The 26,857-nt window shown below is 34.4% G+C and overlaps 1 protein-coding gene across 4 annotated transcripts in view; it reads left to right on the top strand.

Annotated features, from left to right (window-relative positions):
- LOC136836372 (uncharacterized) overlaps window positions 1-26,857 on the top strand; it is a 204,194-nt gene that overhangs the window by 82,328 nt on the left and 95,009 nt on the right. For all 4 annotated transcript variants that reach the window (XM_067100564.1, XM_067100563.1, XM_067100565.1 and 1 more), the window contains exons 6-7: window positions 22,906-22,995; window positions 26,273-26,444. In XM_067100564.1, coding sequence (XP_066956665.1) covers window positions 22,906-22,995; window positions 26,273-26,444 — 262 coding nt within the window. The remainder of the gene's footprint in view (window positions 1-22,905; window positions 22,996-26,272; window positions 26,445-26,857) is intronic.

Below are 26,857 nucleotides of genomic sequence, written 5' to 3'. Positions count from 1 at the left end.
TTTACCTTTTACCTTAAGAGTCAACTCTTAAGGTCGTATTCCTTCTCTCTTTACTTCCCTGTTTACCTTTTACCTTAAGAGTCAACTCTTAAGGTCTTATTCCTTATGTTTGCTAATAATTTCCTTTACTTTTTGTTTTCACAAACTGTATTTTGATATTTATTAGAGGAGCAACGGCCCAGGCACTTAAAGATCTCAGTTAGCTTAATATTCTCATTCATCATGTGAATGTTAGTTGATTTTTGGACGTCTTGTTATTGTTATAGTAGGAAAAATTAGAAGAAAAAATGTATTATTATTATTATGATTATTATTATTATTATTATTATTATTATTATTATTATTATTATTATTATTATTATTATTATTATTAAAACGATCAAAATGGCGGATGAAAATCGAGACATAACTCCAAAGGGAGAAACAAAAAAAAAACGGCTAGGAATTTTTCTTCTTCTTCTTCTTCGTCTTCTTCTTCTATCTGTTCGTGCTTCTGCCTAATTGCATGTTGCTGTTCAGGAATGTGCGTGTTCCCATTTCTTCAAAGCACTTCGTGTCATTTCACCTTTCGAATACTTGGAATTTGACATTCAGGATTCTCGGAGAATGGAGGATGGAGTTGGAAGATATTTTTGATTCGAATATTCGACTGACCTTTGGATAGACAGTGTGTATGCGTATGATTAGAGATGGAAGAGCTAATATGAATAGTGGTACAGTGAAAGAGGGGCCGAAGGGACGCTGCAAAGAACCTTTAGTAATGCCTACAGTGCACCACGTGACGTGCACTGACGGCACTACCCCACTACGGGGAAAAGGGAAAAATCGATTTGTGGAAAATATCCTCAACGACTGACTCACAGAGGAGAGAGGAGAGAGAGAGAGAGAGAGAGAGAGAGAGAGAGAGAGAGAGAGAGAGAGAACCATTTTCACGTGTGTCGGTGACTGTCAGTGTGTTGACGGTCACGTTCGTACAAGTTGCAGCCTATCACTGCAATGACTGATTGATTTAGTCAAGAACTGGCGTTACGGCAACACTAACAAGTAAAAAATGCGCCGAAGGAACTTCGGCGCAATGTAGTTTTTTGTACAGCGTATAATGTATGAAACTCTCAGCCGCGGCTCATGAAACTTTCCCCACGGCCCGGTGGTGGCCTGTGTTGTTGGCACCTATAGCGTTGCCAGACGTAAAATCATGGCTAACTTAACCTTAAATAAAATCAAAGCTACTGAGGCTAGAGGGCTACGATTTGATATGTTCGATGATTGGAGGGTGGATGATCAACTAACCTATTTGCAGTCCTCTAGCCTCAGTAGTTTTTAAGATCTCTGGGCGGACAGAAGAAGTGTGGACGGACAGGTATATAGCCATCTCAACAGTTTTCTTTTACAGAAAACCAAAAAGTGGAGATTCATTCATATTCTTTGAAGAGTAACTGAAGAGTTTCTCGTTTTCAGTGAACTCATTTTCTTTAGGAGCCGTTTACTGAAGAAAATTAAAAAATGAGACAACAGGTGATGTCTACCATTATAAATCGACAAATCTGCAAAATGGGAACACGTATGGTATGACTTCATTACATACACAGAACGCATATCTTTCTTTCATCTTGCTGTCCACCCTCTCCTAAGAATTCTTTCCTAGTGCAACTGGGAGATTTTCCTCCTGTTACGCATTCCAAACCTTTCTACTACCAGTTTCCCTTCCAGAGCTGAATGACCTCATGGGACCCAGCAGTTGGCCTTTGTCCTAAACTCTATATTCTATTCCATTCCATTAGCCTTCTTTGTCCATGAATGGTATTTCATATATTTAAAAATATCTTTATTCGTATTTTATGGCATTGAACTTTCTGCAAAGAATGTTTATTGTAAAGCCCGCTAAGGAATGTGAACGGCAAATACAGATGTCATAATTTGCATGTATTGTTGTGTCGTTATTACAGTTGCTGTGGTGATACAGGGTATTAGTACTGTAGTTACAATCATAAGGTTAGGTGTTCGTGTTTAGTTGTTATTATCTTTGTAATTGTTGTTATTTAGTTATTATCGTCGTTTATTTGCCATCAGAGAAGTACAGTAAACAAGAACGGTAAGAGAGTGCAAACCTCCGCCAAGGCTGAGGAAGCTAAACTCAACCTACACCGTAAGGGGGATAGTGCCATCAGTGCACCTCACATGGTGCACTGTAGGCATTACTTAAGGCGCTTTGCAGAGTCCCTTCGGCCCCTAGCTGCAACCCCTTTAATTCCTTTTACTGTACCTCCACTCATATTCTCTCTCTTCTATCAGTTGTTTCATAGTGCTTCTGCTAGGTTTTCCTCCTGTTGCACTTTTCAAACCTTTCTACTCTGAGTTTGCCTTTCAGCACTGAATGACCTCATAGGTCCGAGCGCTTGGTCTTTGGCCTAAATTCTACATTCCACTCCATTCCATTCCACCGCCTCTTCAACAAGAAAAAAAGGGGGGGGCGTGGTTCCCTCATCCAGATCCGGATCTCTCCCAGAATTCAATCCCTTGTTGCCATTGACGAGGCCCATCTTGTGTCAAAATTTTGTAAGATTCAAGACATCATGCTTTGAGTAATCTAACTGGCAAAGCAATCCGAAAACATGATTCTGTCGGAGGTAATAATGCTGTAGAGTGGAATGATTCAGGCCTCGTTGTGAACCATTGCCATTTACACCAGGCTTGTAAAGTCCGTAGCAAGTCTCATTATCGCTTTATTAATTTTTTTATTCGTAATCTCTTCATTATCTGAAGGAAGTGTCTGAGTATGATACTAACAGCTCGATAAAAATAATGGTACCTTCGACAACAAAATATTTAATTTTAGGATTTTCTGGTATATTAACGGCAAAAACTTAAACTTGAGTCAACAGTTGTAATTGATAAACTAGCGACAATTTATTATTATGAGTTTTACGTTATGTGATGTTTAAATTATCTTATATAAAAAGATGTCATTCTCAACTGATAAAATAATGAGCCAATTAATCACTATGATTTCATGTTATCATGGAATTTTATGGATGTAAAACTATCACGTTATCCAGTTCGCAAAACAAATATATTCCACGACTATTGCAGAGGATAAGATGAAGTTACAATTCATTACTTACATTCCGTGTTACTGTAGTTTTCTTTTTTTGTGTGTGACAAATCTAGCATGCTGTGTAATGCTAAAAACAAACTACTTATCTGATTACTATTGTTATTGGAAGAATTACTTGTCACAAGTAATTAAGACTTAGACGAATCAATACAACAATATTTTAACCGAGCTGAACAGCGGTCACAATTTATGTATTATTATTTCTTGGTATTTTGGGTGTTACGTATATTCTACCAAGTTACCAAATGCAAGAAAATAGGAGATAATTGTTGCATGTACGATTCAAGCATAAATTCAATAGCTGTTGTAATCGACCAGAACATGAAAGTTGCAAATTATCTTATAGTTATTATAATTATGATTTAATAAAAAAACATATGTACTAAACAGTGCGACTGACCTTGAAGTCAAAAGCAATCATACCATCACATTATTTTAGTATGAAATTTTATGAGTATAAATGTCTAATAGCATTTCCAATACTACAAGGACACATACGGATTGGTCATTTTAATTAAGACCACAGCCTGAAAGTCACAGTTAGTTGGAACTCGCCTAATAGATTTATCAGATTTTATAACTATATGATAATTGCCCTTCTGATTAGAGCGAATCAATGTAATACCTATCATTATCTGCCAAAATATCGTAGTCGTCATGAATATTATAAACTAACTTTATTATGGGGTTTTACGGATATAAGATACTACCAGCTTACCAAGCTTCCTCCCCTTCTCTCCCCTCCCTTTCTCCCCCTCCCCCCCAAAAAAAAACCATCGTTGTCGTTGTTAATTATAAACTAACTTTATGGGGTTTTACGGATATAAGATACTGCCAGGTTACCTAATCCCCCTCCCCTCCCCCTCCCCTCTACCCTCCACCCTCCACTCTTCCCTCCCCCTCCTCCTCCCTCTCCCTCAAAAAAAAAAACGCGGAAGAATCAATTTGATAGCGTTCGCGGATATGACGTCGTTAGACCTGAAGTGGCCCATGCCTCGTCGTCCTGGTTACCGTGTAAACAAATATGAACAGTGGCGATTTGCATTAAGAGTGCGACGCGTGGGAGATGGTTCCTCTCTCTCTCTCTCTCTCTCTCTCTCTCTCTCTCTCTCTCTCTCTCTCTTTCTCTCTCTCTCTCTCTCCCCCCTTTGATTGGGTTCCTAATTTCAGTGTCCTTTTTCAGTGTTCGTTCAACTGTGTTTCAATATCTTTGCACGAGGAAATGTATGTCCAGTCATATGCTAATATTGTTTTTCAAGTATTTGTGGTCTAGCTGTTAGTTTGCACCTTTTTTTTTGTAGTGGGGGTATGTATTATGTATGCATGTATACATAATGTATATATGTATATATATACAGTATATGTGTGTATGTATATAGACAAATAGATTATACTCCGGCAAGTTAGGGCATCTGGAACGTCGGAGATTTAGGAGGAAAAGGATGGAAAACAGCCATCGCAGCATCACAAGTTAGTTTATTGGCCAGATTTTCGAGACCTTAAGTCTCATCATCAGGGCTGTAAAATACACAAAATTTTACAAATGAAAAACAGACTCAGTAAAATGACAATTACAAAAGCTAAAATAAAAAAAAACGCTAAAGAATCTATATTAAAAGAAGGTAAAAAAAAAAAGTTAAATAAAAAGTAAAGAGAATTCAAAGACTAGTACCTATCTCTAGGAAGCTAAAAACTGAGTGACATTCCCCTTCTTGGAAAGCCGGACGTCAACTAGGCTATAAACAAAACAGTGGAGGAGGCCTGACTATTTAACGAGGGCACAAGCTGCTTAATTGTTAAAAGATTCCAAAACAGAGAGAGAAAAATATATATATATATATATATATATATATATATATATATATATATATATATATATATATATATATATATATATATATAATATATATATATAAATATATATATATATATATATATATATATATTATAGATATAAATATATATATATATATATATATATATATATATATATATATATATATATATATATAAATATATATATATATATATATATATATATATATATATATATATATATATATACGTTTATATATACATATGTGTGTGCGTGTGTGTATGCACTATAACATACCTCATTTCAAAGAACACCTCAGTTTAAACATAATGGTTTATTTCCTCACGGCGAATAAAAAAAAATGCTTGCAGAAATATGTTCTCGTGCACTGTAAAAAAGGAAAAAAATATGACAACGTATTTTCGCAGAAGAATGAGCAACAAATCACAAGCAATTGAGGACCATTCGCCACCTCTAATGAGGACTTGTAAATAATTCTCGTTTTCAAAGGAAGAGAATTATCACCCGAGCTTTCCTGGAACCGACTTGGTGAAAGGGAATGGACAGCTCACCTATTCATGTGACCAAAAATAGATTTTAAAGTTTGTAAAATGCATCTGAATAAATCGTAAGGTTGTCGAAGCAATTATAAATTCATAATTTGAAGTACATTCAATTTTGTTTTTTATCATGAAAATAAGAAGAATAAGTCGGCAAGTTCATCGCTTTATTTTATCATAATTTTATTAGGTTGATTTATTTTTATCTTTCATGAAAATAGCAAGAATAAGTCAAGTTCATCATGTGATTCTATTTTAAAATTAAGTAGATTAAATTTTTTTTATCTTTCATGAAAATGACAAGACTAAGTCGTCAAGTTCATCATTTGGTTATATTTTAATTTTAAGTACATTAAATTTTTTTTTTATCTTTCATGAAAGTAACAAGAATAAGTCGTCAAGTTCATCATTTGATTATATTCTAAATCTAAGTAGATTAAATGTTTGATCTTCCATGAAAATAACAAGAATAAGTCGTCAAGTTCATCATTTAATTATGTTTTAAATTTAAGTAGATTACATTTTTTTATCTCATGAAAGTAACAAGAATAAGTCAAGTTCATCATTTGATTATATTTTAAGTTTAAGTAGATTAGATTTTTTTTCTCATGAAAGTAACAAGAATAAGTCGTCAAGTTCGACATTTGATTATATTTTAAACTTATGTAGATTACATTTTTTTTTATCTCATGAAAGTAACAAGAATAAGTCGTCAAGTTCATCATTTGATTATATTTTAAATTTAAGTAGATTACATTTTTTTATCTCATGAAAATAACAGAGGATGTCGTGCAGTTGGAACTTCAGGAGTTCAAGCGAAAATGCAATGCATTACTACCCTAATACCATTCTCCCTGCATTTTAATACATTTTTATCTATTTACCTATTTATTTATTGTTTCTTTTTTAATAAGTGGGATCTCTTCTTTCTGCATTTCCCTTTACCCCCTGTTACTTCTTCCTAATGAACACCATATTCCTTGGAAGCTTGAATTCCAAGCCAGTGGCCCCTTTGGTGGGCTTGTCCCATATGAATAGGTTTCATCTACTGAATAATAATGTTAGCATATTGACTACCAGATGAATTCCTCTTGAGTTAAAAGTCGTACATATCGCTGTTGGGAAAATGTGTATAGCTTTATGGCTAAAATATAGTGTAGCTTCCTGATAGAGATCGTAAAGTATATTAGACTGCTCATTATTTATAAAATAGTTGACAAATTTAAGTTGCTTATAGGCCACATATATCGAGAAATACCGAACACATTCAAAATTCCGTTTTCTTAGAATGCCTTTGCTTTTAAAGCACCGTAAAGGATTTCGTTGAGAATCGAGTGTAATTTTGTTTTACTTCAGGCGAAGTTTATCACTAGAGAGATGAAATACTTCTTAAGTGCTTTGAGTTATAAAGGAAAAATATGATCCCGTTGACTTTTACTGGAGAGCTTAAGGTGAAGTTGCGATGTTATGTGTATAAATACACACACAAACACATACACATATAATATATATATATATATATAATATATATATATATATATATATACATACATATATATATATATATATATATATATATATATATATATATATATATATATATATATATATATATATATTTACATATGTATATATACATATATATAAATAAATAAATAAGTATATATGCAATATATATATATATATATATATATATATATATACATACATACATACAAACATACATATATGTGTGTGTATTGGCTCTCGCTGTATGAATGACTATCCGCATGCAACTAAATCTATTTATGGTTTCTGCCTATAAATATCTTTGTACACTACACTCTGTAAAAGATGTTATTTCCTGTGAACGTGTGCGAACTTTCTCTGATTAAAAAAAAAACGCATGAAACTCAACTGAAGTCTTCGATTTGTGCTGATCAAATTCTGAGCTTTCTTGTACGTATCCAACTTCAATCTCTTCCCTCGCTTTCTCTTTATTTGCTCTTTTTGTGATTTGGGGAGGGGTTGTTTATGTAAAGGCTAAGCTGATTAAAGTAAAATCACAGCTTACGCGTACATGGTGTACATCTGTACATCTATATCTATCAGTCTGTCTATATATATATCTGTGTGTGTCTGTGTATGTGTGTATATACCTTACATGTATATATATAAATATATGTAATATATATATATATATATATATATATATATATATATATATATATATATATATATATATATATATATAATCTTGTTAATTGCATTTTTGGCAACTATTTTCTTTTCTTGTATTCAAATTTGTTTATATATTTTTTTCCTGTTAATATTTTTTTCTTGCTTATTTACATTCAGAATGTAAATAAGCTGACCACTTCTGTAGATAATGCCGTTGACTTTCTTAGGGACTAAATGAGAAAGTATGCCCAAGCATTTTATATATATATACATACATAATTTTCTGACCCACATCGGGATCGAATCCCGGTCTCTCTCAAATGAAAGGCCATGGCACTGCCATAATAAGTGGTATCGCCCTGGCCTTTCATTTGAGAGACCGAGGTTCGATCCCGATATGGGTCAGAAATTAATTTCCGTGAAACACTGCTTGCGTTGATATATATATATATATATATATATATATATATATATATATATATATATATATATATATATATATATATATATATATATATATATATATATGTGTGTGTGTGTGTGTGTGTATAATTTGGTCAGAGAGATGTAGATGGATACATAGATAAGTACAAAAGATGGATAAATACACCTATTGAATGGAGTAAATATTTTGATGTGGCAAAGGATAGAGCATTTCACCCGTTAAAAAAAGCCGGGTGTGAAAACTACTGATCAATATGTGAGATTCTCCATATGGAAGTGGACGGGGCATTTTCATAGGAGAGAAGGCAACCTGGTGTGGTTGACTAAGGGTTCATGAGAAATATGAGAATTTATTTATTTAATTATGAATGTAATTTATTTTTTCCTGTTTAATGAGCGAGATCTCTTCTTTCTTTATTTCCCTTTACCTCCTCATACGTCTTTCTAATGAACACCATATTCTTTGGAAGCTTGAATTTTAAGTCAGTGGCCCCTGTGGGGGGCTTGTTCCATACGAATGGGGTTTATCTTCTGAATGATAATAATAATAATAATAATAATAATAATAATAATAATAATAATAATAATAGTAAAGATAATAATAAAAAAATAATAATAATAATAATTGTTCTAAAATGTCCACAATGATATAATTCTTAAAGGCTCGTGTAAAATTTATAAAGGCTTTCGAACCCTACTCTGGGTTCATCTTCATTTGACTGAAGGTGAACCCAGAATAGGGTCGAAAGCCTTTATAAATTTTTCACGAGCCTTTAACAGTTATGTTATTGTGGACCCTTTAGAGCATTTATGAACTCTCGTGACAGAGAGTTTTTCTCCCAAATAATAATAATATGAGGAAAGAAGGAGAGAAATAGGAAATATGAAGGAACTTAACTTTTCGATTGCTTCGCGCTTTTAAGAAAAAAGTTAAGTATACCTTAGTTTAACCAGACCACCGAGCTGATTAACAATACTCCCAGGGCTGGCCCGAAGGATTAGATTTATTTTACGTGGCTAATAACCAACTGGTTACCTAGCAACGGGACCTACAGCTTATTGTGGAATCCGAACCACATTATAACGAGAATTGAATTTCCATCATCAGAAATGAATTTCTCTAATTCTTCATTGGCCGGTCGGAGAATCGAACGCGGGCCCAGCAGAGTGCTAGCCGAGAACGATACCAACCCATCCAATGAGGAACACGCTTTTCAGAAACGCAGACCACACTTCAAGCCTGGGATCCAGATGGGAAGCAAGTGAAGGCGTCCTTTCCTTTAGTGTGTGGGATTGCAGCTTTTGGTATCATACTTTCGTATCACATCTCACACACTTCATAGCGGGCGTAAAGCTCTTCGTTGGGAGAATCGGTAGAGCTGTGGCCTATCACTCGTCAGGCCCGAGTTCGAGTCTCCGGCTGGCTGATGAAGAGTTAGAGGAATTTATTTCTGGTGATAGAAATTAATTTCTCGCTATAATGTGGTTCGGATTCCACAATAAGCTGCTAGGTCCGTTGCTAGTAACCAGTTGGTTCTTAGCCACGTAAAATAAGTCTAATCCTTCAGGCCACCCTAGGAGAGCTGTTAATCAGCTCAGTGGTCTGGTAAAACTAAGGTATACTTAACTTTTTATATAAAAAGTGTACGGAATCGAGAGATGTGGGAACGTCATAGCGGCTATGAAAAAATGCCTTTATCTGGTGGCAGTAATAAGTTATATATATATATATATATATATATATATATATATATATATATATATATATATATATATATATATATATATATATATATATATATGAAAATTTTATCATATCGTGATTTATATAAAATCATGAAGCTACAAATGTCGTTTAATATCCAATTCACGCTACTTCGGGAGTATCCCCGATGGGGAATTTTCACCGAAGGGAAATTTTTAAGTGATAAATGGATCGGTGATAATTCCCCATCAGGGGTATTCCTGAAGTAGCGTGAATTCGATATTAAACGACATTTGTAGCTTCATGATTGTGTGTTAAATATATATATATATATATGTGTGTGTGTGTATATACATACATACATACATACATACATACATACATATATATTTAATACACATATATATACAAACACACTCACATCTAACGTGTGTATATTGATGGACTCTGTTACCCCCACCCGCATTCAGGTTCGGTTGCTCACGTACACGTCGAGGAAAAACATACCAAAGTATCTGAAAATATCCAATGAAATCCAGAACGTCTGCCTGCACGATCACTAGCAATTAGGGACTTTTAGCAGAGACAGGGAAAGGGTGATTCATGCTTGCATGCTTGCTTCAGTATGGATTTCGTATTTTGTTAACACACGCACGACTTCGGCAGCGCAAGATTGCGTAATTTTTTCTTTTTTTATTTTTATTTTTATTTTTTTCTTTTACTTTCCGCATCGCTGAGTGTCCTTGGCACGACATTGGGTGGGTGATATATTGACAGCCTAAGGAATAATTTATTTTTTAATTTTTTTTTTTTTAATTTTCAATATTTTTGAGGCTATTTATAGAAGAACGAGTATCTGCCTCCTCAGATATTCTTGGGTGGCGTGCTGAGTAATTATGACCTTTATCTTTATTGCTATTAATGTTATCTTTATCATCATTCTTATTAACACATCGTTTATGATAGTGGGATGTGATTGTTCGAGTTCTTTTATTTGTTACGCCAGTTCTATTAACTTTCTCATTATCATCATTATATAGAAAATTGCCATTATTATTGAGTTACTTATGTTTGACCTGATTATAAATACGTCTGTTATCTTCATCGCATTATTAATATCATCCTGTTATCATTGTTGTTGTTGTTGTTGTTGTTGTTGTTGTTATACTTGTTATTTGCATAGCCTTGCCCATATGATATCCAACTGCAGGTAGGTTAAGCTAAGCAATGTCTTCAGTTCTGGTATTCCCGAAATTTTGCTCTTATTTTTTTTTTTTACTGTATGCAAGAGTGGGTCAATTATCAGCCTCTTGCATGCATTACACTGCATATTGGTTTGAATTACTTTTGAGAACTATCAAAAACGATATCTGAATAAGATTTCAGTTTTGATCTGTAAGCCTCCAGCTTCGAGCAACGCCAAGAGCCTTTGTGGAACTCCGCCTCTCATGTCTTCTTTGTGCTTTCACTTCTATGATTTATAGAATTCTCCATTCTCTGTAATTCTATAATTGTATAATTCTCCACTCACCTTTGGCCTCTCGTCTTTTAGTTCTTATCTAAGTAGGTCTGGGTATTGTAACTCATCCGGGCCCCACCGCAGCTCAACTGACACTAGCACGCACTATTCTAACTCCTGGGGTGGGGCGAAGGACATGTCCAAGCCATCTCCATATCTATTTCATTATAATCTCATCTGCATATGGAACTTCCGTAATTTCCCATATGGCATCATATCTCGCTCTATCCTACCATCTGACTCCATATTCTCTTCTGAAAGTTTTCTTCTCAGATCGTCTAAATATAGCTATAGTTTCATTGCGTTTACATAATTCATCTCCTTATAGCAATACAAATCGTAAAAGGCTAATGCACAATTTTAGATACGTATCTGCAATTTCCGTCTCTTTGGTTTCTAAATCGTATTCAGCCCGCTTGTTGTTTGATTTTTCTTTTTCAGTATGTCTTTAAAATCCAACTTAAGAGAACCTGTAATGGATATCATTGTTGGTAAATATTTGAAAGACCCAACTCTATTGATCCTTTTTCCAATTATGTTATTTCATTCTCTTATACATATTATGTCCTCGTTATGTCTATCTTTCCCAGACTTGTCTTGAGTAGAATCTCTGTAGGTATATGAGGCGTTCTGTTAAGCGAACTGTGTAAATCCTGTTGTTTGCACTGATTAATACAGAATTATATTCGTAAGTCTCAGGTTTCTATCGTTACTCGAGTCTAAACCTTCTCTCCCTTCTCCAGCCGTTTTGTCTATCCACGAGTAGCGCCAACAGCATGGGTGTTGTAGCATTCCGACCACTTTTTCTATTATCAAATGCAGGAAAAATGCAAACAGCCAAGGTGACATAGTATTTCCCTGCGGTACTTCACTATATGCTGCAAATTCACCTGACAAAACTCCTTCAGCAGTAACTTTGCACCTGCCTCGTTCATGAATAGTCCTTTAGTTTTACGTATTTAACGGGAATAAAATAGCAATATAGAACCTTTCTTAATATTAGTGTTTGGAAAGCTGGTAAGTTCCTTCCAGTAATCAACAAAAGGGGGTTTTTAAGTTTAAGGAAAATTATAATACCGTTGACTTTACCAATCATTGTAGTACTTGTTATATTTACTCGTTTAGCAACATTTTCATATTATTTGATTTCCTGTATACGTGGAAGGTATTTTTCTATTAGACATTGATAACTCTATATTGCCATCGCAAAATGAATCCGCTTTAAAATTTAAAGGCTTGGCCAAGTTAAAAGCAATATTTAACGACAGAAAAAGTTTATTCATTATAAAGTTTATGTAGGGTAAATGCGGCATATTAATGATTCATAAGTACTCCCATTTTAGTTTTCTGTAAAAGAAAACTATTGTTCCGGCTTTGTCTGTCCGCCCGCACTTTTATTCTTTCCGCACTTTTTTCTGTCCGCCCTCAGATCTTAAAAACTACTGAGGCTAGAGGGCTGCAAATTGGTATCTAGATCATCCACCCTCCAATCATCAAACATGCCAAATTGCAGCCCTCTATCCTCAGTAGTTTTGATTTAATTTAAGGTTAAAGTTAGCTATAGTCGTGCTTCTGGCAACGATATAGAATAGGCCACCCACCACCGGGACGTGGTTAAGTTTCATGGCCGCGGCTCATACTTTATTACACCAAGACCACCGAAAGATAGATCTGTTTTCGGTGGCCTTGATTATACGCCGTAGCGGCTGTACAGAAAACTCGATTGCGCCTAAGAAACTTCGGGGTATATTTTTACTTGTTTTCTTTGTGTGTGTGTGTGTGTGTGTGGCAGTAAATCAGGTCTAAGAAGACATGACCAATATGTAGAAATGTCTAGTTTTTGCTGACTTTTCATAGGATGACAGATTGTCAGTCATCTTATCGACGTTAAAATTTTTTTTTTTTTTTTTTTTTTTTTTTTTTTTTTTGCCATTATTTCGTGAATTCTCAATTTTTTATGATTGATGAAATTGGTAAACGTAATGAGGAAATGGGGTTAGGGAATTCTTTTGATAATTAATTGAACTCGGGCATTTTTAGAATTCTTTTTTTAGAATCCTTTTATGCAAGACTCCACGTAATTGTTTTACGAGAGAGGGAGAGAGAGAGAGATAATTGAATTCTAATAATAGATTGCAAAAATCAGGAATTTTTAATTTACTTGAATAGTTTTCAGTCGTGATAAAGCTGAGAAAGAGAGAGAGAGGAGTTAGTATAAAATTATTTTATCAATAGACACTGACATCAAAGTTACAGAAAGTGAGACAGTCAGTATTCAGTCATGGTTGACTTGAACAATTAGACTGTTAGACTGTAAATGCAAGCACTACAGTCATCAACGACAGTAATAAAAGTCAGAAAGGGTTTTGGGTCATTCAGAAGTAAAAAAAAATGTTGGTCCCATAAATAGTATATCATAAACTTGAAAAATCGTAAAGAATAAGTATTAAGTTACAACGCAAGAATGAGGTAATATCACACTCTCTTAAGAAGGCTGGGGTAATAGATGCAAATTACAGTGTTTCAGCTCTGAATTTGAAAGCATCAACGAGAGGGGAAATGACGCTAAAATACAGGCTAGGTTCATATTGCAAATTGTTTATTGACGGAGGGAGATGGTATACGTGTGTTCAGTGATGAAGAGAGTGAAGTCTGAATGGAATTAGGCAATTACAAAAACTTTTCTGGTGGGATTATGCCACGTCTGAGGAGAATTTTTTATTTTTCATCAAGTTCATTAGCCAACTGGGACCAAGAATGTTCTGTATCTTTGCTATTACTACTACTACTTCCATTGCTACCACTACTCATTCTATTTCCGTTATAACTGTGGAAAACGAGACCAGTGAATATCTGTAAGGATCCAGATTTTTTTTTTTTTTTTTTTTTTTACTTAGGAGGGTAGTGCCATCAGTGCACCTCACGCGGTGCACTGTAGGCATTACTTAAGGTTCTGTGCAGCGTCCCTTCGGCCCTAGCTGCAACTCCTTTCATTCCTTTTACTGTACCTCCGTTCATTTTCTCTTTCTTCCATCTCACTTTCCACCCTCTTCTAGCAATTGTTTCGTAGTGCAATTGCGAGGTTTTCCTCCTGTTACACCTTTCAAACCTTTTTACTCTCAATTTTACTTTTAGCGTTGAATGACCTCATAGGTCCGAGTGCTTGGCCTTTGGCCTAAATTTTATATTCCTATCCATACAAACACGTGAACTGTTAAACACGAGTATTATAGCTACCACATATTACACAAAACAGCTTGATTAGCCCAAAATTTACTATGACACATTTCTTTGCCAGGGTAAACATTTCCGAACAGTAACTACTTTGTAAAAGAGAATGCGTATAACAAAGGAAACATGCTCAGCGTAGAACAGGGTCTTTGCGTCGATTTACGCATTCAGTTTCAAGTACTATGAATTTAAAGACATTCTTGTACATTGTCGAGTAGGAGGCATTTCGTGCCCACTAGACCTTTTACAGAACTGGTTCCATGTCAAGTAAAACATCAGACTAACGTGAAATAACTTTTGTAGTTTGGGCAGCCAGACTTTCAGAGACGAGAATGAGCTCAGGAACAGATTTTCACTTTGCAAATGGGATGAATTGAATCTTCTTCGGGGATGAATTCGAAACATCTTTTGTCTGCGCAAAACGTGATCTGTGGCAAGTCCAACATGCACGTAGCGAAGACTGTCCGTCTATGCATGTACAAACACGTGCACTTTCGAACAGAATATATCTTTAGATTAGGACTGGCACTTGGGCAAAACACTTGAAATGCTTAATAATGAAAAATAACGTGAACACTGGAGAACAGAAGATAAAACATTCTTGAAAATGCTACTCGTCTAGGTATCACATTGTAGAACAGAGGAAGTAAGCCATGGAGAACATAAAACTAAACTTCTTCATAACTCTGCATATAAGAATATAGGTCTAAAGACAAATTAGTCAAAGAATATAATATAGAAGCGCCGTCACAACTAGAACAGGATCTAACTCAAGAACATAAACTGCAATAGAATAAAAGGGGACAACAAAATTTGTAGCAAGATATAACCCATTAAAATAAATGAAAAAAAAAAGATTAGAGGGCAGGACATTCCCTTGAAGAAAAATATACATTATGTAGACCGCCGCGATCTAGGGCAGGATATAACCCAGGATAATTGTGTGGTAAAATAATACCTGCGGTAAGGCGTACGACACTACCCTACGAACTTCATCCCACAACCAGGAAGTATAGATCTTGCCCACGATAATAATTTATGTTGGAAAAAGGGACAGGTGTCATGCAAGGTAGTGTGACAGTACATACTTAGGAAGGCCTAGGTTCCAGTTTGAGGTGGGTGGAGACTCCAGTAGGCTTTTCTTTTCTTTTTTTTTTTGTGGGGGCTTTTTCAAAGAAAAATTTCAAGTAAGTGGGACAAAATTCTGCTATGTTAAATTAGGGTGGATTTTTCGATCCCATAGTGTGCTCTGCTGGTGTTTTTTAGATTAATATGTGCGTTTCTGTGATATTATACTTTGCACATCTGTGTATGAGTGACTAATTCTCTGATGTGGGTGAATATTTATTTGTGGTACCTTCAAGATTATTTTTCTATATGTGGGTTATTGTAGAGGTATTTGCATTTACAGGTCTCTCTCTCTCTCTCTCTCTCTCTCTCTCTCTCTCTCTCTCTCTCTCTCTCTCTCTCTCTCTCTCTCTCTCTGACATTGCTTGCCATAGTTAATGTAACCCCAGCGTACTATTTGAATTAATCTCTCTCTCTCTCTCTCTCATCGCTAACTACAGTTAATGTAATCCCAGGGTACTGTATGAATTAGTTTCTCTCTCTCTCTCTCTCTCTCTCTCTCTCTCTCTCTCTCTCTCTCTCTTTCTTAGCTAACTATAGATAATGTAATCCCAGGGTACTGTATGAACTAGTGTCTCTCTCTCTCTCTCTCTCTCTCTCTCTCTCTCTCTCTCTCTCTCTCTCTCTCTCTCTCTCTCTCTCTCTTCGCTAACTATAGCTAATGTAATCCCAGGGTACTGTATGAATTAGTTTTTTTCTCTCTCTCTGTCTCTCTCTCATCGCTAACTATAGTTAATGTAATCCCAGGGTACTGTATGAACTAGTCTCTCTCTCTCTCTCTCTCTCTCTCTCTCTCTCTCTCTCTCTCTTCTTACTAACTATAGCTAATGTAATCTCAGGGTACTGTATGAATTAGTTTTCTCTCTCTCTCTCTCTCTCTCTCTCTCTCTCTCTCTCTCTCTCTCTCTCTCTCTCTCTCTCTCTCTCTCAAAGTTTAGCATGATGACCCACAAACACGCTCCCTCGAATCAATTTCCCCGATATAGTTTTTTTTTTTTTTTTTTTTTTTTCCTGCCGGGTCACCGGGTGATGGCAAATGAGAAGGTTTTCAAGAGTGACGTCCAACTATTTGTCTCAGAGGACACGAGTCATTCATTTCAGAACGTCTTTCCAGGTGAACTGCGAAATAAATTGGGTTTGTGGAAGGATGTGATCCTGTGATCGTTCTGAGCTTATTGCAAGGGAGTGCTGATGAAATTAGATTTTTGGAATAGGTTGCGTGATTTATTCGTTTAGTGGGTACAGGTCTGTGTTGGTACAGGGAATAAAAGACAGATATATATATATATATATATACAGTATATGTATATATATATTTATATGCATACATACATATATACATACTGTATATATATATTATATAATGTATATAATTTTTTTAATATGACAGTTGTAATGACGTAATAACAGTGTATAAATGTGTGTGTGTGTGTGTGTGTATATATATATATATATATATATATATATATATATATATATATATATATATATATATATATGTCAATATAATTAGTAATAGCAATTTTGTTATGACAATCGTAGAGATAATAAGAGTGTATCTTTCTATTTTGTTATGTATTGCTGTCAGGTTACAAGAGATGACTATGAATGTACCTTTAGTGTACCTGTTCATGTGAAATACAGTATTAATACTCCAGTTGCTGTTCTTTAAAATCTAAGAAACTCGTGCCTTTCAGAATTTACGTTAGAACCATATGGAAGGATTTTGATCAAGTTTTCAGGAATGACGGGTTATTTTTAAAGGAATTAATTATTCAATTTGGATCTGATAGGTATTCGTATAAGAAGAATAAGTTGAAATACAGACTGAAATTATGGAGGTTTGCGTTTTAGTTTCTTGGTTATTATTAGTTCTTATAAAATTTTAGCTTTTTGTGTTCCCTGTTACAGAAGGTGGGGTTATCGTCCCCTCCAGTGTGAGACCTCAATATTGTTATTCTTCTCCTCATTCCCCTTTCGTCTTTGTATAATTTCCTGAAAGTCGGGCTTAGATACGGACGAGATTGCATGTCACATTGGGCGCCGCAAGATAATCTCCTCTTTGTCATCATTCCCTATATAAATAGCAACATTATTTTACGGTAATAGCACGCTTGTCATTATTTGCTTAGCAGTGCGATGGACAATGCTATTAAATCAACACATTATTTTTTTTGGTGGAGGGCAAAGCGCCCAATACCCAGACTGGACATTGCTATAGAAAAAAGAACGTTGAATCGCATTGTTAAGTTACAAATATCTAATGCGTTATAATAGTTAACTTGTGAAGACCAGTTAGAGAAGAAGCTGTCTGGCCTACTTTACGGCATATACGCTTCTTCTTCTTCTTCTTCTTCTTCTTCTTCTTCTTCTTCTTCTTTTCCCGCGCGCGCGCGCAAAGCTCACACGCACTCACGAGACAGTACTAAACATGAATGAGGAACGACCATTTCGATCCGAAAATTGATATTCTAATTTTCTTTTTTTAAATTTGAAAGTCCCGTAGCATAAAACTCTAATTACGCGTAAGGGTCGCGTTCGTCATAAGAATTTTACGGGAAGTAGCCTTGACGTGCGGCGGCGGCGGCGGTGGTGTTTTGTGCATATCGACGAGTTAGACAGACCCCCCGAAGTGTTGTGTTACCCTGGGAACTCCGGTGTCAACAACTGGTTCCCGGGTCTGAGTGGGCAACGTCGTCCTATACTTTGGGAATTTTACTAATAAAATATACATAAGATATATTTAAAGTACATTGAAAATTTATTTAAAATTCTTACCAAAAGATTTACTTACATCAGTGTATAAAATGAATAACTGCCTTCCAAATCTCAGCATAGATTTTTAAATAACAAATGTTATTTTTAGTTATTTTGCGCGATAAAATTATTTTGCATGTTTGCACGATTTGCGACATAAATAATTTTCCTGACATTGATCGTTGGCAGAATGTGTTAATATATTAAGACTTTGCTTTGTTTAATACAATACACGGGACACGTCACGGATTTCGCGTGATACTGTGTTTGCCAGATTCTCCCCTCGGAATGATTGAATACAGTTTCAAACAAAAACAAATTCTTTGTTGACTGTAGCAACTTCTTTGTTATGTGTGTGTGCACATTATAATAATAATAATAATAATAATAATAATAATAATATATTATTATTATTGTGTATGTGATAATATTATTATTATTATTATTATTATTATTATTATTATATTATTCAGAAGATGAACCCTATTTATATGGAATAAGCCCACCAAAGGGGCCATTGACTCGAAATTCAAGCTTCCAAAGAATATGGTGTGCATTTGAAAGTAGCAGGATTTCATAGGAAATACAAAGAGGAGAGATCAGGTATTAGAAATAAATAAATTATCAAATAAATAAATAAGATATGTAAAAATATATGATATAAGTTTATTTCCTCTAAAAAGAATCTTCAGGAACCTCGTTGTTTCCTGACATCTGTTGTCGTGTCGTGGCACGCTGTAGATGGTTCTAAAGGTTTTTTTTTTTTTCTAGAACTCCCTGCGGCCCCGGTTGCTTTGGAGACTTCATTTTATTTATATATATATTTGAAGACTCCTCCTGTCTGGCTGATTAACTTCGTCTTTTTCCAGTTTTCATTTTTCCATAAGAACAAATCTTTCGGGCGAGAAGTGTAAAACAATTGTCCCGTTATACTTTTATGATAATAATAATAATAATAATAATAATAATAATAATAATAATAATAATAATAATAATAACAATAATAATAATTTTATTATTATTATTATTATTATTATTATTATTATTATATTATTATTAGTACATACTGCTACTACTAATACTGTTGAATGGCCGATATAATTCCTTCCTTTTTTTTTTTCTTTTTGTCTGTGACCCTAGTAGTTGTGACGACAGAAAACTCCCAGCCATTGATTAATCAATTAATCACTTTCCTTTTCGTATTATAGTGGTATTCGAGCCTGGGCTAGAAAAAGACTTGAGGCTGGCGCTTCCACTGAGCTTTGAAATGAATACCTCATCGGTTACCATAGACTTAAGTGTACTTACTAAATTAATTCCATTAGCATAATTGAGCTCTGCTTTTTAGTTTTCTGTAAAAGGAAACTATTGAGATGGCTATTTGTCTGTCCATCCGCACTTTTTCTCTCCGCCCTTAGATCTTGAAAACTTCTGGGGCTAGAGGGCTGCAAATTGGTATGTTGATCATCCACCCTCCAGTCATCAAACTTATCAAATTGCAACCCTCTAGCCTCAGTAGTTTTTATTTTACTTAAGGTTAAAGTTAGCCATGGTCTAGCGGTGCAACACCACAGGCCACCACTGGAGTGTGGCTGAAAGTTTGATGGGCCGCGGTTGAGAGTTTCGTGGACCGTAGCTGAGAGTTTCATACAGCATTATACGCTGTACAGAAAACTCGATTGCGCCGAAGAAACTTCGGCACATTTTTTAATTGTTTTTTTTTTTAGCTATTTAATTTGTGTATTTCGTGGTTCAGTTAATATTCCTTTTTATTTATGAGGCATTTTACCCCCCTTTTATGGCTGCAGGTCATTAGGGGTGGGAAAACAAATCTCTAAATATTGTTAATGTCAGGGTAATTAATTAGGAGTCATGGAAGTTGTCGGAAATGATTTATTAGGTCGGTGAGGGCTTCAGGTTGCAAGAGGCTAAAGTAGGGGTTATTTAGCCGCCGACCACTGAAGGAAATTAATTACTGCCATTATTATTATTATTATTATTATTATTATTATTATTATTATTATTATTATTATTATACGTCTAAAGCCAACTTTTAACCAAAGAATTATTAATGGAAAATTTAGGCTTTATATGGTAATGAAGACCATACATATATTATTATTATTATTATTATTATTATTATTATTATTATTATTATTATTATTATTATTATTTGTTAAAAAGGATTGCTGCCTCGTGCAAATTAATGTTATATTGAGTCTTCTCAAATTTTCTTATGACGTTAATGTTGATCAAAATTTGGCCAATGTTCATATTAGATCCTTTTTCCTTCCTGTTATTATTATTATTATTATTATTATTATTATTATTATTATTATTATTATTATTATTATTATTATTATTATTCGCTGGACGTTTGCTGGGGCTTACTGATGTTTTTATCGAGCTGTCAAGCGAAGGTTATTATTACTGCAGAAATGCTTAACCAACAGAGTGAATATTCAGTTGAGAAAGATATTTGTGATAAGTTTATAATACGTTACTAATGTTCGAATTATTATTATTATTATTATTATTATTATTATTATTATTATTATTATTATTATTATTATGTTCGAATTATCATTTTTATTTTGATGTTTGAATGATCATCGTTATTATTATTTTGTTCGAATTATCGTTGTTGTTATTATTATTGTTTGAATTATTATTGATTTTATTGCAATTATTACTGAAGTGTATAATTTTTTATTTTTTATTTTTATTTATTTTTATTTTTTTTTCATTCGTGCTAAGTTACGTGACCTTGCGCGCGTCAGTGCGGACGTGGGTGTCAAAGATTAACGTTCCATTCAATCAAAGGTAAAATGCGCGCACAAAGGAGCGTTCAGTGGAGCGGATTAGAGCGTGACTAACGACGTTCGGAAATGGAGCGTTTGATTAATTACTAATCCTCACCACTCACTCCCCGCTTATTGGCTTCCAGGCTGTACGACACTTTCGTTACCTCTCGTACCAGATTGATGTGGTTTGTTGCAGCAGGTATCGTGCTATCATAACCAATCGCTGTTATTTTTAGGTGCTTTTGAAACCTTGCCGCTTGCATCAAACTGGTATGGTTAGTTGCCATTTTGATTAGCTCTTTTGTAGGGACTTGGAACGTCATGATAATTTTAACCCTATAGTAGATCGTATAATGTTATCCCGATAAATGATGAAAATACAGTTTACGATTACTTATGGAATATTTTGCTGTCACGTTTTGCGTTCAGTTTAGTTTCTCAAGAATGATTGACTGAATAGTTTATTCTCTCTCTCTCTCTCTCTCTCTCTCTCTCTCTCTCTCTCTCTCTCTCTCTCTCTCTCTCTCAGACCACTACGCATTTAGACCCCGTAGTGGGGGTAGTGCCGAGAGTGCACCTCATGCGGTGCACCGTAGGCATTACTTAAGGTTTTTGCAGCGTCCCTTCGACACCTAGGCACAACACCTTTCATTTCTTTTACTGTACATCCGTTCATATTTTCTTTCTTCCATCTTGCTTTGCACCCTCTCCTAACAACTGTTTCATAGTGCAACTGCGAGGTTTTCCTCCTGTTACACCTTTCAAACCTACCCACTCTCAATTTCCTTTCCAGCGCTGAATGACCTCATTGGTGCCATCGCTTGGCCTTTGGCCAAAATTCTATATTCTATTCTATTCTAATACACATTTAGATGCTTTTTTTATTTATTTCGGTATTTATTTTTTGCAGTTGCTTGTATAAAAATGTATAAACTGCGTAATTTTTTCTCCAGTGTTTATTTATAATGCTTCATATGTGGTGGAGAGCGGCCAGTTCCATTATGGATGATTTGAATGAAATGGACGGTATTGATCACGGTTGCGCTACGTATGTTCCTTGTTCGTGTGGGTATATAAATTTTACTCTTTATTACCTGCTTCCGAACGTGTGATTCTGTTCGTGTATGTATCCCTGTTTATAATTATTAATTATATATATATTATATATATATAATATATACAATTTATATATATATATATATACTCTATACTATATAATATATATATATATATATATATATATATATATATATATATATATATAATTATATATATACATATATGTATAACTGAATCACGAAACTATGGAACGTGATGAATATATAAATAAAGACAAAATCAAATCCACGAAGGAAAGAGAAACAGTGGAGTGCTGCGAGGCCTTTCGACTGTCGTCCTTACTTAGCAGACTGCTAAGTAAAGGACGACTTTCGTGAAAGGCGTCTGCACTCATTGTTTCGTTTTCCTTCTTGGATTTTGTCTTTATTTATACATACATACATACATACATACATGTATGTATGTGTACATGCGTAAGGCCTCCTTTGGGTTGTACGACATCGTAGCTGACTGGGACTGACAAAGACGGGTTATCCGGTTTAATGGCAATTCCTCAATACAGGTAGATATTTTCTATCACTAAACGCAAATGAATTTTCCGTTGCAGGAAGGAAGAACAGCCTTGCATTATTGCGCTGCCAGCAATTTTCCTGATGACATGTACTCCGTCTTATCCGATGCTGTCGCAGATCCGCAGGTAAGAATTTACAAAGGAAAGACTCCTACTGGTCAGTAGTAGATTTTCTTTGTTTTATGTTTTGCTGCTTCCTTATGATTAGTAGGAGTTTTTCTTTTATTTTATGTTTTGCTACTTTCTTATGAGTAGTAGGAGTTTTTCCTTTATTTTATGTTTTGCTACTTCCTTATGATTAGTAGTTTTTCCTTTATGTTTTGCTGCTTCCTTATGATTTATGGTGGTTTTTCCTTTATTTTATGTTTTGCTACTTCCTTATTATTTATGGTGGTTTTTCCTTTATTTTATGTTTTGCTACTTCCTTATTATTTATGGTGGTTTTTCCTTTATTTTATGTTTTGCTACTTCCTTATGTTATGTAGTGGTTTTTCCTTTATTTTATGTTTTGCTACTTCCTTGCTATATGTAGTGGTTTTTTCTTTACTTTATGTTTTGCTACTTTCTTATGATTGGAAGTAGTTTTCCCTTTATGTTTTGCTACTTCCTTATGATTTATGGTGGTTTTTCCTTTGTTTTATGTTTCGCTACTTCCTTATGACATGTAGTGGTTTTTCCTATATTTTATATTTTGCTACTTCTTTGTGATTGGAAGTAGTTTCCCTTTATGTTTTGCTACTTCCTTATGATTGGAAGTAGTTTTTCCTTTATGTTTTGCTACTTCCTTATGATATGTAGTGGTTTTTCCTTTATTTTATGTTCTGCTACTTCCTTATGATATGTAGTGGTTTTTCCTTTATTTTATGTTTTGCTACTTCCTTATGATTGGAAGTAGTTTTTCCTTTATGTTTTGCTACTTCCTTATGATATGTAGTGGTTTTTCCTTTATTTTATGTTTTACTACTTCCTTGTGATTGGAAGTAGTTTTTCCTTTATGTTTTTCTAATTCCTTATGATTTATGGTGGTTTTTCCTTTGTTTTATGTTTTGCTACTTCCTTATGATATGTAGCGGTTTTTCCTTAATTTTATGTTTTGCTACTTCCTTATAGTTAGTGGTTTTTCCTTTATTTTATGTTTTGCTACTTCCTTATAATTAGTAGGAGTTTTTCCTTTATGTTTTGCTACTTCCGTATGATTAGTAGGGGGGTTTTCTTTATTTTATGTTTTGCTACTTCCTTATGATTTATGGTGGTTTTTCCTTTATTTTATGTTTTGCTACTTTCTTATGATAGTAGGAGTTTTTCCCTTTATTTTATGTTTTGCTACTTCCTTATGATTAGTAGGAGTTTTTCCTTTATTATATGTTTTGCAACATTATGATATGTTGTGGTTTTTCCTTTATTTTATGTTTTGTTGCTTCCATATGATTAGTAATAGATTTTCCACTATTTTATGTTTTGCTACTTCCTTATGATATGTAGTGGTTTTTCCTTAATTTTATGTTTTGCTACTTCCTTATATGTAGTGGTTTTTCCTTTTTTTTATGTTTTGTTACTTCCTTATGATTTGTAGGAGTTTTTTCTGTATTTTATGTTTTGCTACTTGTGATATGTACTGGTTTTTCCTTCATTTTGTGTTTTGCTATTTTTTATTTTTATTTTTGCGCGGCCTCCTGGTGTTTGTTTATTTCGGTAAGAGGTCATACCAGAATTAAATGAAGTTCAGTTATGTTGCTTTTTTGCAATAGAAACACCAAGGAAATATTCGAGAGATGGAGCCTTTTTCTCCAATATAACAACTTTGAGTTTGATCATTTAGGCAGCTTCTCTAGATGAGAACATAGTTTTGAGTTAAACTCAGCCAAATTTTTAAAGAATATTTTATTTTGTGGATTTGAGTGATTTCATTCAAGTGAGATCATCGTAGGTCTTTTTAGAGGCTGTCCGAAGTGACAGTCTTGGCCTACTTTAAGTGTTGGTCTCATATTAACCCTTCGTAGCTCCTAACTAAGATTAAAACTACTGACAATAAAACATCTTCATCAAGTTAGGTCGGGTTCATTTGCATGTCCTTAATATATTTAAGACATGTTGGGTAATATTAGATAGCTTGAGAATAATGTATGTTGATTAAATGTACATGTTTTGGTAAAAATTAGGTTGATGAAAGAAAGCTGGGTCAAATTAGATGTCTTTTGGCGGAACTCAGGTAAGATTAATTTTGATAACCCTAATATAATTATGTTAGATTAAGTAAAACTGGACATAAGTCAAGATACGTGAAATTAATCTTGCGCGTTCAGATAATGTCATTATATTTCCCTGTAAGCGTGATAATTTTCAATGTTGCCGGAAGTCAACCCACATATTTTAAATGACGAAATTATTGGATTTTATCCGAACATGAATCCTACTGCACGAGCATAGCTGACGATTAAGGTTAGAATCAATGAACTAGTTTTGAGGTCTTGGTATTTTTTTTGGACTTGTTTTGCTCAAAGTTTGGGGTATTAGTTATCATTGTCACGTCCCAGTTACAAATAAAAAGTACAGACACTTTACTCAGTTATACAGATTTCAGTTGAAGTTAGATGTGGAAGACTTTAGTAATCATCTTAAAAAATGACATGGATTGAAGCCATACGGGCATTGCAGTGTGTTTACTTTCCACACGTATGTATTCATCACCTGTCATGGGTTTTTGCAAGCACTCTTTTTACAATTTTTTTTTATCCAATACTAATGTGGTGAATGCATTAGATTTTGTGAGGAAAAGTTTTATTTTCGAATTTCATTATCAGCCTTCATTTCATTATACTAATAAATGTGATCATAATAATAATGATGATTGATAAATTGCCTCTTTACACCTTTCGGAAATTTGAAAATATTTTTGTTATTTTTTTTTAAAGGGAATTTCGTCGTTTTGACTAACTCATAATTGATCCTAACCTAGCGTGACTCAGTGTAACCTAATCTAACATAACTTATACTACAGTGGAGGGTGCAGTGACAGTAATATTATTAATAACTGTAAATCTCTATAGGGGGTTAGTGCCGTCAGTGCACCGCACGGGGTGCACTGTAGGCATTACTAAAGGTTCTTTGCAGCGTCCCTTCGGCCCCTAGCTGCAACCCCTTTCATTCCTTTTACCGTACCTCCATTCATATTATCTTTCTTCCATCTTGCTATCCACTCTCTCCTAACAATTATTCCAAAGTGCAACTGCGAGGTTTTCCTCCTGTTACACCATACAAACCTGCCTACTCTCAATTTGTTTTCCAGCGCTGAATGACCTCATAGGTGCCAGCACTTGGCCTTTGTCCCAAACTCTATATTCTCTTCCCAGTAACTGTAACTTTCCTAATTATGAATAAGCTTTTTAATCCATTTTACCTGCAGCTCGAGGACCACAACGGCAAGACGGCCGCAGATTACATGTCTAATCCTCGAGAGCTGAACATCTCCAAGAAGAACAACAAGAAGGGCAGCGGCGGGTCCAAGGGCAAGAGGATGACGCCCCCCAAAAGAAAATCCCCTGGGCACAAAATCAGGACACCCCCGAAACGAGAAGGTAAGGGCTGCCTATTCTAGTGTTTTAGAATAATTATTCTTTCGTCATACTTTCTAAAGAGTGGGACAGGGTTACTTTAGAGGTGGCACTTTTTTTTTTTTTTTTTTTTTTTTTTTTTTTTTTTTTTACTTTTTCTGATTTTTTCATAATAGAATACCAGACAGTATGCTATTCTTTAACCGATTTGTTAGTGTTTTCGAATAAGTGATTTTTTTCCCCAGTTGAATTGAAGGGGATTCTTTCTAAAGAGTGGGGCAGGACTACTTTAAAGGAGGCACATTTTTTTTTTTTTTTACTTTTTAATTTTTTTTAAATAAAATATCAGACAGTCTGCTATTCTCGAACCTTTGGGTAGTGTTTTAGGATAAGTGATTTTTTCCCCAGTAGAATTGGGGGACATTCTTTCAAAAGAG

This window comes from Macrobrachium rosenbergii, chromosome 56 (assembly GCF_040412425.1).
Source record: "Macrobrachium rosenbergii isolate ZJJX-2024 chromosome 56, ASM4041242v1, whole genome shotgun sequence".
Taxonomy (NCBI): Eukaryota; Metazoa; Arthropoda; class Malacostraca; order Decapoda; family Palaemonidae; genus Macrobrachium; species Macrobrachium rosenbergii.
Note: the sequence above shows the minus strand (reverse complement) of the source record. Positions and strands in the feature narration are given on the sequence as shown.